This window comes from Lolium perenne, chromosome 3, assembly GCF_019359855.2.
Source record: "Lolium perenne isolate Kyuss_39 chromosome 3, Kyuss_2.0, whole genome shotgun sequence".
Classification (NCBI taxonomy): Eukaryota; Viridiplantae; Streptophyta; class Magnoliopsida; order Poales; family Poaceae; genus Lolium; species Lolium perenne.
The window spans coordinates 246,834,245-246,846,335 of record NC_067246.2 but is presented as its reverse complement, the minus strand read 5'-3'; the positions used below and the strand labels follow the sequence as shown (position 1 = coordinate 246,846,335).

The window sequence follows — 12,091 nt, the reverse complement described above, 5'->3', positions numbered from 1 at the left end:
TAACTGCACTACTCTAGTAACCTCTTGTACTTTGACCAAAGTTAACTATAAAAGTAACTTCTTGAGAAAACAAGTAAAAACTTGTAATGTATAAACAGGGGATAGGCTTATGTAAGAAAAGGTAAGATTCATGGTGCCTTGCCCCAAGGGGCTTTGCACTTTGCAAGAATATTAGCTTGCCTTGGTAGTTCTCAAAGTTCTCCTCCTCCTCCTCCTCTTGGTAGCAACCTTCTTCTTCCGTGTACTCTCCGGTGCTAGCGTCTAAATTTGAATATGAGTATAATTACTCACTAATTCAATGGCTATTCCATGTATTACATATAAACACACAAACTATTCTATGCACACAAATAATCTAATTAGGGTGCATGGGTTGTGTTGCTTGAGGAGAATTTACTTCTTGTTATTTAATATGTAAATGATAGTTTCCATAGGGTTCTTGAGAAATAATTTCCTCTCATTGAAATCTTCTTAAGATTTAATTTATCAAACAATCATATATGAACTTATATTGACCTAAGTCAAACATTCATCATTATCATTTGAGAAAATGATTTAAATGAGGTAGACCACCTCATACTATTTAATAATGCTACAAGGGATTTAAATCTCTAAGTAATTCATATAAGTGAGTTTGGCCAGGGGTCCAAACATCACATGAATTCATTTGAGACAAGGTTTAAATGAAGTATAATACTTCATATGATTTACTTAATAGTTTTGGACAATATCAACTACATAAACTAGCCATATTGTCCATTAATTAAACTAGGGCATGATCATGCAAAGTGACCACACCATTTTATTGCATAAACAATTAGTGTAAGTCAAATGTGAGCTATTAGAGTTGGAATTAACTTAATATCTATTTTGGTTGATTTCTAATAGTTATTTGAATATGGAAAAGTCCCTGCCTTCTTCTTTTTATCAAATTAATTCTACAACTAATCTGGTCATGGGACCAGTGGCATTCTGTAGATCTTTTTAGTGGCTTTCCAACAATATAAAATTCATTGAATTTGGTTAAGCCAATTTGAATCTATTGATTTTCAAAGTTTGGGCAGTATTGAATTTGTTTGGAATTGTTTAAATCGAGTTTGAATTAAAAAGGCCGGCGGGAAAACTAACTGGGCCTAAACGATTTAAAACGGCCCAAGGCCAGCTCACCACGCGTCTGTGCCCGCGTGGGCTGCCTGACAAGGGGCTCCACCCGTCAGCGGCGTTTAAACGCCGAAGCGGTATGGATTAATCTAACGCGTTGGATTAGAACCTGATCGAACGACGCACATTCATCGTTGTCGACGGCGAGAGGGAGTTTGCCGGCGGCTCAGGTAGGGGGTGGGAGAGCTTACGGCGGCTCCAGCAAGGGTTGGCAGTGTGCGCGACGAGGTTGTGGACGACGGCGAGTCTCCTGGTAGCAGTGGTGTCGCCTGGGGTGGTCGGGATCATCGGTGATTGCTGCAGGGCTTCCGCGGCGGTGATCTTCCGATTGGCCTTGCTCCGGCGACAATTGAGGTAGCTACTGGTGCTGGGCGAAGCGGTGGTGAGTGGTGATCGTGATGGTGTGCTGGGTTCTGTCCAGGGAGGTCTCTATTTATAGGCGCGAGAGGGTGCTGCGGGGCAGGGAGCTGGTCGTCGTGGGCGCAGCGTCTCCGGCGAGCTATCGAGCTAGGCGAGGGCGCGGCGCTGTTCTGCGGTTCCTGGCGAAACGTTTGGCGGCGACAGCGCTGTCGGGCGGTGGCTGAATTGGTCGCGTTGCTTCCGTGTCGAGCGCGTCTGCGGCGGGTCAGGGTTTCCTTCTCCGGCGACGGCGGGCACGGGTTGGCTTGGCGAGCGTGTCTGGCGCGTTCGCGGTGGCACGGTGACGCTCAACATGCTCGCAGGGGGTCCAGGGCTTGCGTGAAGGCGTGGGACGGCGCGTGTCCAGGGCGCGTCTGTGGCGCGCCACGCGCGACACGAGCGGCATGTCTGGGCGACCAGTGCACGCGATCTCCGGCGACTCCACGGTGGCTACGGCGAGCTGGTGAGTGCTAGGCGAGGTAGAGAGGCTTGGTGGCGATGCTGGACACCAGGGCCAGGTTGGGGAAGCAATGGAGAGAGGGGGAGGGCGTCGGGTTGGCGACATGGCCGGCATGGCCATGTCCTAGCCTTGCTCTCCCTCTCCCTAGGGTTTCTATTGATCATTGATGGTTAGAGGGAACCAGGGGACCAATTGGGCTAGGGTTTAGGTAGAGTTGATGAGGTAGATCACTATAGCAAATAGTGTCAAATAGTTACATTGATGCCATTTTTGATTTTTGTCCAAATTTGATTCAATTCAAATTGTTGCAAGTTTTAAATTGTAAGTATTTCAATGAGTTAGAAATGACCAGAGGTGGTGAAGTGTGGTGGTGGCATTGTTGAATTCAAAGTTTTGCAAAACTAGACAAGTGTGAGATTGTTGCACATATTAAAATGTTGCAACTTTGGTTGAGCATAGCTAATGATCAAGAAGGAATTTGGCATGGTGATCTTTACAAAAAGTGTTCACCTTGATGTTGATTTGGATGTGGTGCAAAGAGTTAGCAAGGTTTGGTTTGAGAAAATTGAATTGCAATGGCTCAAAGTAGTGATCAGACTATAATTGGCAGATTTGACCATTATCATATGTGAGCAAGTTTTGTATTTGAAATCCATTTGATTTGTGATTCTTTGATTCCAAAAGTTGTAATAAGTGTTTAGTAACATTATTCAACTAATGGTGAAGACCAAATTGGTCTAGGGTCAAAATTTATAAAAATGCCATAAAGCATATGGGAGGGTTTTTAGGGTTTTGCATTTATTTGATTTTCTTCCTCTTTTTGATTTATTTGGTTTGTGATCTTCTCATGATCACTTTAGGGTTTTAGGGTTTATCTTATACACATAATAACAATCATCATGGCATATCAATCAAATGCACAAGTCCTATGCATGGCACTATATGCAATTTAAAAAGTTTTTGTTGGTTTGAAATTTTGCTCTCTGGAATTCTTCTAACTTTCTTTTATTGAAATTTGGGATGTTACAGAAGTGCTTAAGATGCTATGGTGATGATGTAGTGGTAGATATGATAGCTTTTGGGGGTGCTCCACGACATAAGACATGCTAAGTTGTGGTATTTTTTTTATCAAACATGTGGTTTCTTTTGGATGAACTAGATCGATGTGTTGCATTTTGGATGAACTATATACATGGTTCAATTGAAATTGTTCGATCGAGTGAACTATATGTGTGTCTATATTTTAATTATTGCGTATGTTGAATTTGAATCTTTATACAATTAATGAAATACCGTGCAATCATTTGAAATGTTTGAGAGACAAAGGCTAAAACAATTGCGGAAAAACTATAAAAAGATAAATACAGGAATTGGACTAAATACGGCCATCCTTTAACTACTTAAAATATAATAAGTTAAAGATACTTGGCCGGTAAGGAGTTAAGTTTTATGGGATTAGTTAGAAATGCTCTAACCCTTTAAATCAGTTTTTAGAGGCCCAAAATTTAGGGCTTGCGCTAAGGTTACTCTTAGTGTAGACAAAAAAAAAAAACAATCGGTGTCGCCAACTGTGTTGTGGAATGTGTGGAATAAGTGTTAAGACTCGAGCGAGGAACACTGACTCATGTTGGAACAATTTTGACAAAAATAACCTAGTCTTGAAAAATTAACACAAAATAAGCCTATTTTAAAATCATTTCACAAACTAACTATTTTTGTATGGCTCCCCACCTCAATGAGCCATGCTCTATAGCATGAGTGATGTTTATAGCATGGCTCCGTGGCCTAGGAACTCGTGGTCACTACGCCCTGGCCCAAGGCTTCATGTTATAGATTATTTATGGAATTATTTTCAAATAAGTTCATTTTATGTTAATCTTTTAAGGAAAGTTTTGCCAAAATCATCTCAAGTCGGCCAGGGGCTAGCCTGTAGCGACGGCTCCGCCAGACCTGCCGACAGGGCGGGGCACACTGGCCACAACAAAAATGAACTTCATGGGACGCCGTGGGTAGGTGGTGGTCAGCTGTGGGACCGCGGTGACGAGAAGCGGTCAGCTGTGTATCACCAACCGTTGTTTTCAGACGGACGGCTTGGATTGCATCCACCGCAAAAGATTTGCTTAAGAAAACAGTTGTCAAGGCCACACAGGATCCGGATTCCGCCGAAAAGGACGCCAATTTGCTTACGCAAAATATCCATCTCTTCCATCCAGGAAGGACTCCCCATCCGATCGCCGCCCGGGTCAGCATGTGTTGCGTGAACTCCCCCACTACCGCCTCCACCACCTCCTCGCAGCTAGGTCAGATCGTCTCGCCGGATCGCCCGCCCTCCTACTCCGCCGACTGCGCCCCGCCGCTCTCCGACGAGGGCTTCGACGGCGGGCCGCCGGACCGCTCCTCCGCGGACTCCGGCGAGGTCGTCGGCGGCGGCGCCGCCGCGGACCACGACGGCATCTGCCAATTCCCGCCCCCGATCGTCGACGAATTCGATGGCAGGGCGCAGGCCAAGCGCTCCCGGGCGGAGCCCGCCACCGGCGGCGACGCGGCGGACCGCCTCGGCGAGCTTCCCGACGCGATCCTGCTCTCGATCCTCTCCCGCCTCCCGCTCCGCGACGCCGCGCGATCAACAACCCTCTCCTCGCGGTGGCGGCGCCTGTTCGACCAGTCCCTGCTCGACTTCAACGCGTGCCAGCCGTTCCCGCCGGAGGGGGGCCGCGGCTGCGTGTGGCTCGTCCGCGCCATCGACGCCATCCTCGCCTCGGGCCGCCCCATCCCGGTCCGCAGCTTCCGCTTCCTCATGTACGGGCGCGGCTTCACCGACCACGTGCCCTCCGTCAGCGGCTGGTTCCGCGTGCTCGCGGCCCGCGGCGTCCGCGAGGTCGACGTCAACATGTTCCACATGGCCTGGAGGCTAACCCTCCCACCCTCGCTCCTCCAGCTCGCCTCCCTCGAAACCCTCAGCGTCTGCTTCTGCGACCTCCCCAACGACGCCGCGTCGCAGCTCCACCTCCCGCTCCTCAAGAGGCTCCACCTGTCCAAGGTCAAGTCGTCCCAGGAAACCCTGCAGGCGATGCTGTCCCATTGCCCGGCCCTCGAGTGCGCGAAGCTCGTGAACATCACCGGGGTGGACAAGATCTGCCTCCGGTCCAAGAGCCTGCTGCGCCTCTACGGCGGCTTCGGCAGCCTCACCGAGCTCGTGGTCGAGGACGCCCCAAACCTCGAAGAGTTGGTTGGCATCCGTTTGCTCAACAGTGGAGCGGCAGTGAAAATCGTCTTCGCCCCAAAGCTGCAGGTGCTGGGGTACTTGGCCAAGAACGTCCGGCCTCTCGTGCTACATGATACCGTATTCGATGTAAGTAATTCTTGGCCATTTTACTTGTTCTATTGGTTGGAGCTACGACTCTGATGCTATTGCTCTGAAACTAAGTGTCCTGGAATAATGATATGCTGTGCATACTGCAGGGAGGCATCGTGCAATTCAGGACTCTGATGAGCAGCGTCAAGACCTTGGCAATCCAGGTCTCCTTCTCTGACAAGGGGCATACCATCTTCGTTGCTCAGCTGCTCAAATGCTTCCCGTGTCTCGAGACACTCTGTGTCGAGGTAACCACTACAGCGCAGCTCTCCTTATAACTAAACCCCACATATGCGATGGCTCTAGCATACGGCATCAGTTGTGTTAATCCCGTCTGCTGTTTGCAGCCTGAAAATCGATCAATATCGCACTTGGTTGCCTTTGAAGCGTGGGACACCACAACTTCTATCCAGTGCATCCAGCATTCAGTCACCAAAGTTGTCTTTGAGAATTTCGGAGGGCATGATTGCCAGTGGAGGTTTCTGCACTTTCTGCTTGGGATGGCTAGAGCTCTTAAGACCATCGAACTCTACCGTCTCAAAGGAGAAGATTGTGACAGTACACAAGTACAGCTGTTGTTTCGGTCTATAAATAGAGTCTATCCGGGAGTCCAGTTCCTGCTCTTCACAGCTTCTGAGCCGGTCAATGGCCTGTACTTGTGCCAGTGCTGTCCCGGGCGGTGCCAGAATGAAAACAGAGTTTCGCTGTTATAAACCCTGGCGTGATGGATAGTTTGAAGCACCAGAAGAAGATATTGTGATTGCAATCTGAACATCTCTCCCGCCATTGGACTGTGTAAGTTTAGTTAAGTTGTCATCTTGTGTCTGAATCCGAGAACTGTTCATATATAGTTTTTTAGAAGAAGAATCAGCAAGGTGGGGATTGGCTGTAGCAGACTAGTTAGCTGGACTTCTTGTTGGATGTGTATCAACTGGCTTGTACTTAATAGTGTAATCATACTGCTTTAGGCTGAGTTTGATATTGCGGTGGATTAACATAATCCTGTTTGCCCCACCTGTTTTTTTTTTGTCTATTTTAGTGTTTGTTTGACCTGTTTAAGCCTACTTTCATGCCTAATTTTCAACAGCGGATTATAAAATGAGCACAACAGACGCAAACTGAGCCTTGCCTTCTGTAGGTAATTTTGATACCTTGCACCATCTTTTAAATACGTATCCAATGCTTGAAATTTGAGACCGATTTTTTTTCGCAAGCTGTATTGAACTTTTAAGGCCTGGTGCTCTATCACCGTATCGCCATTTGTGCTGGTTTAAAATGACCAGTTCCCGGTCGTTGTTTGTAGCCTGGTGCACTGGTGCTCCTATCACCATTCGGGCTGGTTTAAAATGACCAGTCCCCGGTCGTTGTTTGCTGCTTGTGATAGGGACCATCGACGAGGACGTGCTTGGCATGAAGTTTCCTGGCTGAACTATAAATAGCTAGCTATAGCTTAAAACCGTTGTTGAGCTGACCATGAACAATCCAAAAACACCCCCACCAGGCCAGTGGCCACCAACTTTGTGGACCTGTACTTTATTTCAGCGGAAAGAATCCCATGGGAACCCGTACAATTCTCGGGCATGCCTACAGTCCCTAGCTTTGCTACTTTGTAAGCTTCAATCTCCGGCGATTTACACAAAACTAACCTTTTGTTGCAACTATAGCACGGACTGACCCTCCGGCCAAACTATTTCACTCATCTAACTCTTTTGTGTGGCGCCCCTCACATCGGCGCCACACCTCACTGTGTGGCGCCCGTGTCTGCGGCGTCACTCTCCCAGCCGACGTGGCGTCCTCGACGCTGAGCTGTGCGCCGATCCGACGTGGCAGGATGTGTGGCGCCGCTCCCATCGGCGCCACACGTGCACTTATAATTTCCCAAAACATACTGTAAGACAATTTGCTTGGGACTTAGCCATTTTGGCAAGGCTGTTTGTGTGGCGCCGATGCCACGGACGCCACACTTCACAGTGTGGCGCCGATGCCGCCGGCGTCACACAAACAGCCTCGCCAAAACGGTTAAGGACCAAGCGTCCGTAGCTCCTGGATATTTTCGACATATAATCAACATATGTGGCGCGGACGCCGTGGGCATCACATAGTGAGGTGTGGCGCCGGCGTGTGGGGCGCCACATGTTGACTTGTGTTAAAAACATGAAAATTCTTGTCTTATTTAAACAGTTTTCAACACAATAATAGCAATTTCATACACATAGAATATACACATAGCACACATCATAGCTCACATCGTAGCACATAGATTCAAACAACACGTAGCAATAGAGACATGGTTCGGAATGACATTGGTTCACAACACGATACTTATGAAGATAGAGTTCACAACAACACGTAGCAAATCCTAGTATCCTCCTCGACGTGCCGTCCTCACGGGCTGCTTCCGGACGGCCATCCTTTTCGTCCGCTGCCGTGGCTCTTGTTGCTGTTGCTTCTCCTGCTCCTGCTCCTCCTCTGAAGATAACGGCTCATCGTTTCTCATCCTCCTCAAAGATGATCTCCGCGGCGGCGCCTCATCCTCCTCAATCACAACCTTCTTTCCTCGGTTGACATAATCATCCGGAGTGTATCCGTTTGGAGCCTTGCCCCTTGGCTTCAACTGGTAAGCTGACCGTGTGGTTTGCTTCTTGCCGCGACTAATGATTTGACTCAGAATGGTGTCGTCGTCAGGAATCTTCACAAACATGAACACATGAGATTAGAAAAGTTGAAATTAGTAAGCACATGTTTGACAGCAATAAAATAGTCCATACCTCCGCCTCTTCAGAAGAGGATGTAGCAATTTCGCCGTCGCGGCAACCTAGCAAGTTGGCTAACCGCCACATCTTTCGTGCAGTGTTCTGCGGCATGGAAGTCATGGTTACAAAGCCACCCGGACATAATAGCTTACATTCAAAGTTGGTGATCGTATCTTAATTAAATGCCGCAACGGGCCAACAGGCTTTTCATCTCTATGGCTCTGATCCCAAACAACCTCGCACTCCTCAACTGTTTTTTGGATCTCGGACCGCTGTGACAAACATATTATACACAGTTTAAGCGAGCACATGCCAATGTAGATGATGTACTAGCTAATGAGAGAATACATTACCACGAAGTTCCCCTCGGAAGCAATAGAAGTCGATCTCCTTTTGCGAGCATAGATGTCGTGATGGCTTTGCGCAACCTCATCGAACTCGATGGGGTCGTCCAAGATGTCATCATCATACGCGGGGTTCACTAACTCGATACGCGTGCTTTGATGAAATCATTGGAGATAGTTGTTGAAAGCGGCCAAGTCGTGAGGCACAATCTCCACATGGCCAGCATTCTGTATCGCTTCCAAACAGTGTTGGAACGCTGTGACGTGGCCTCTATGATGGACAGGCCAATTTGTGATCTTCCTCTGTCGCTGCCTATCAAGCCTGCAAGAATCAAGAAGTTAGATTCTACCTCTTCAATCAACAAGCTTCCATCGCATGATTCAAGAAGTTTACCTATGAAGCGCGTGGTCTGTGTCTTGCCACTGAGGTGGGCACTCCTGATACAGCCCAAACTGTCTCATCACTCTGTGCGGCTAGTGGTATTCAACAAGCCACATGCATATGAGTGGGCAGCGCATACGCCAGAACCGCGCCTCCTCAAGGCACTTGGGGTTGAGGTCAGGCATCCCGGCGCCAATATGGTAGTAGGAACCATATGGCTCCCAATCCACCTGCAGCATACAAATATTTCAGAATTTACAACATGCAAAAGAGTGATTGATTAAAATCGGTTACCTGCTCAGCGGTAAGAGTGTCCAACTCCTCAGTGTAGTGCATGTACATGATCTTTGGATCGCTCGTCATCTCCGAGACATTGTCCCAAAGATATGCCCAAGTCGGCTCCCGATCAAGGTTGTTCCGGTGATGAGGCCATGGCCTCTCGTCGAGTATCCTGGGTTGCCCAACTGATAGGCGGTCCCAGCTCCATACGGAAAGTAGGAGCAAGCATCCACCAATACCACCCTTTCCAGTCCCGCGACAAGCTTCGTCCAAGTGCGAAAATAAGACATTAGGTTAGTACTTTGTCTAGCACACTACTATAGAAGAATAGTAAATACAGCAAATCATCACCTGCCGGTAGAGGTAGGCAAGTGCCGTTGTTCCCCAACTCCACCGGTGCTCCAACACCGTAAGCGCCTTGAGCCAGCACCAATGGGCCAGCTTCCCAACACTGTCAGCAAAGAGAGTCCTCGACAACATGTACCACAAGTACACACGGGTATACGTCCTGATAGTGTCCTCGTTGGCCCCTTCCGGGCATTCTCCAAAGTTAGTCCTGATCCAAGAGAAAGATGCTCCGGTGGGAGTTCTCTCCTTTGGATCTTCTGGCGGCGGAGGAGCCATGCCAATAAGGTTCTCCATCTGCTGGCGCCACCCATCAGAAGTTGTGTTCATACACAGTGGGTCGCTCTGAATAGGAAGTCCAAGTATCATGAAAACATCCTGAAGAGTAGGGGTCATCTCGCCGGCCCTCAAGTGGAAGGTGTGCGTCTCCGGCCTCCACCGGTCGACAAGGGCGGTGAGTGCCGTGGCGTTCATGTTCGGCCCCCCACGGCTTACAAGCGATATGAACGGGAGAAAACCGGTAGGCTGGATGAACTCTATGTACCTCTCGTCATACGCTATATCTACTGTGCCATGGTAACGAATCTTCAAAGGGTGAAGATCCGTTCTCTTCTTCGTCATATGAAAAGCCCGGTGATCCTTGTCATACTCAATATCTAAGAGATACACCATCCTACATGTTTACATAAAACACCATATTATGAGTCATTCCTAACAAATATGAGTTATTCCATCGCAAACACTAGGCATATGTAACAAATTTGAATGCATTTCCTAAGCAAAAAAAATTAGTCATTTCAACATACATAGTCATTTCAACACATACATACATACATGTGAAATTTAACATCTATGGTTCCAACAAATCTATGGTTCAAACACATGCATACAATGAGGCTATCAATTTCAACACATACACATCAATATAGATTCCAACAACCAACATTTCCAATCTAGGTTCCATGTCTAAATCGAATTAAATCGGAGCAAATCTTGGATGAATCGAAGGGAAACGACGGGAATACCTTGAGGATTGTATGGGGATGGATTTGGCCGGCCAGATCTGTCCAATCCGTGGAGGATTTGGTGGGGGGAGAGGAGAGGCGGCCGACGGCGGCAGTTGGAGGCGAAGCAGAGAGCAGAGAAAGAAAGAAGAAGATGTGGTCGGGCTGTGTCGTTGCCTAATCGACGGTACCTCGGAGGAGGGATCCTCACGAGGGGGAGAAGTAGGGGCCATAGAGCGGAGTGCACACGGGACGGTGGTACGCGAGTTACCCAGCTTCGGAACACCTGCACGATGACAGGGCCTACTGCTGCTTGTCTGGAATTATCTGGGCGCTTTCGCGTTGTTACAATGAGTTGTGGTTGTGCCTCTAGGGCTCCCGGGATCCGGCTTATAAAGGCGCACGGATCTAGGGTTTACATGGAGAGTCCTAGCCGGATTACAGATAGCCTAGCTACGGTACAATATCTTGCCGTGCACGTCACGGATCCGCCTTCCATACACGTAAATCTTTGGATCCGGGTTCCTCATGGGCCTCCCTGGATCCGGGTCACTCCTAGGTCGGTGCGGATCCGGCCTGCTGATCCTGGGCTGGACTTCTTCCTTCATGATCAACAGCAACTGGGCCGCCCGATGGGCCACATGCCTCATCACCGTCTGTGGGCCACCCGGGCTTGCCGGATCTAGGCACTGTCGATGGTACACCCATGAAGTATACCCACAACAGTAGCCCCCAGAGTTCTCCGAGTTTCGCCAGCAATTTCCGCCATGTTTGTTCCTTAGGTTTCCGGCATCGTCGGCAACGCGGAGAAACTTGAAGAGCTCAAACTTTGCATTTTCTTCTTTTTCCAACTTGTAGCCGGAAAATGCTCTCATCCTGCGGGACTTCATCCATCGACGTTCCAAAGAACATTTCCGGGTTACTCCCTGCTCGCGAACAAGAGCCAACTTATCTTCACGCAATCACCCGGAATCTTAAAAGACTCAAACGGTTCCGCCTATTCTGGCGCCATTTTCGCGCGATTTGCGCGGTAACTTATCTCTAGCCATTTTTACCGCTAGGGTTTTCGACACGTGTCACGCATCCAACGGCGCGACGCTTGCGTTCCGACCACAGGATGCGGAACACGAATCTTATCCCCTCAGCCTATAAATATCAGCCGTCGACCCCTTCTCACCCCATTCACCCCCTTTTCACCTCTCCTCCGAGCGCCGCCCGCAAGCCTCTTCTCCGCCGCGCCGGAACCTGCCGGAAAGTCGCCGGAGCACGACCGGAGCGAGCCCTCCGCCGCAGTGTTCTTCGTGTTCTTAACTCCGGCGAACCACCGCGCGGAAAAACTCGCCGCCGGCAACCTCGACCACCGCACGCGCCATTACGGTAAATCCTCGAGCTCAAACTTCGCGCCGTAGTTGGTAGGGATGAACTTGGGGAAGACGAAGTGGGATCCGACTAAAGAAAGTTTCCGCCAACCTTTTTTCTTCAGATGTCTTCGACGACTCCGCCTCCGAGCTCGGAACCGATCATGGCGATGCCCATTTCCTCCGCCCCTCCTCCCTTTGTTCCCATCAGGCTGGATCCTACAAAGGATTCCGGCAAGGAGACTGAGGGG

General features: G+C 49.0%; 2 protein-coding genes across 2 annotated transcripts; one reads left to right on the top strand and one right to left on the bottom strand.

Moving 5' to 3' along the window:
- The first annotated feature begins 4,210 nt into the window (after positions 1–4,210).
- On the top strand, positions 4,211–6,356 carry LOC127344611 (putative F-box/FBD/LRR-repeat protein At1g78760). Its single transcript, XM_051370923.2, has 3 exons — positions 4,211–5,372; positions 5,483–5,623; positions 5,723–6,356. Exons 1-3 carry the CDS (start codon positions 4,269–4,271, stop codon positions 6,086–6,088), a joined length of 1,611 nt encoding a protein of 536 aa, XP_051226883.1. The 5' UTR covers positions 4,211–4,268; the 3' UTR covers positions 6,089–6,356.
- Positions 6,357–8,250: 1,894 nt separating this feature from the next.
- On the bottom strand, positions 8,251–10,442 carry LOC127340071 (protein MAIN-LIKE 1-like). Its single transcript, XM_051365850.1, has 5 exons — positions 10,369–10,442; positions 9,452–10,151; positions 8,994–9,084; positions 8,557–8,609; positions 8,251–8,400 (listed from the first exon to the last, which is right to left on the bottom strand). Exons 1-5 carry the CDS (start codon positions 10,440–10,442, stop codon positions 8,251–8,253), a joined length of 1,068 nt encoding a protein of 355 aa, XP_051221810.1.
- Between the last annotated feature and the right edge of the window lie 1,649 nt (positions 10,443–12,091).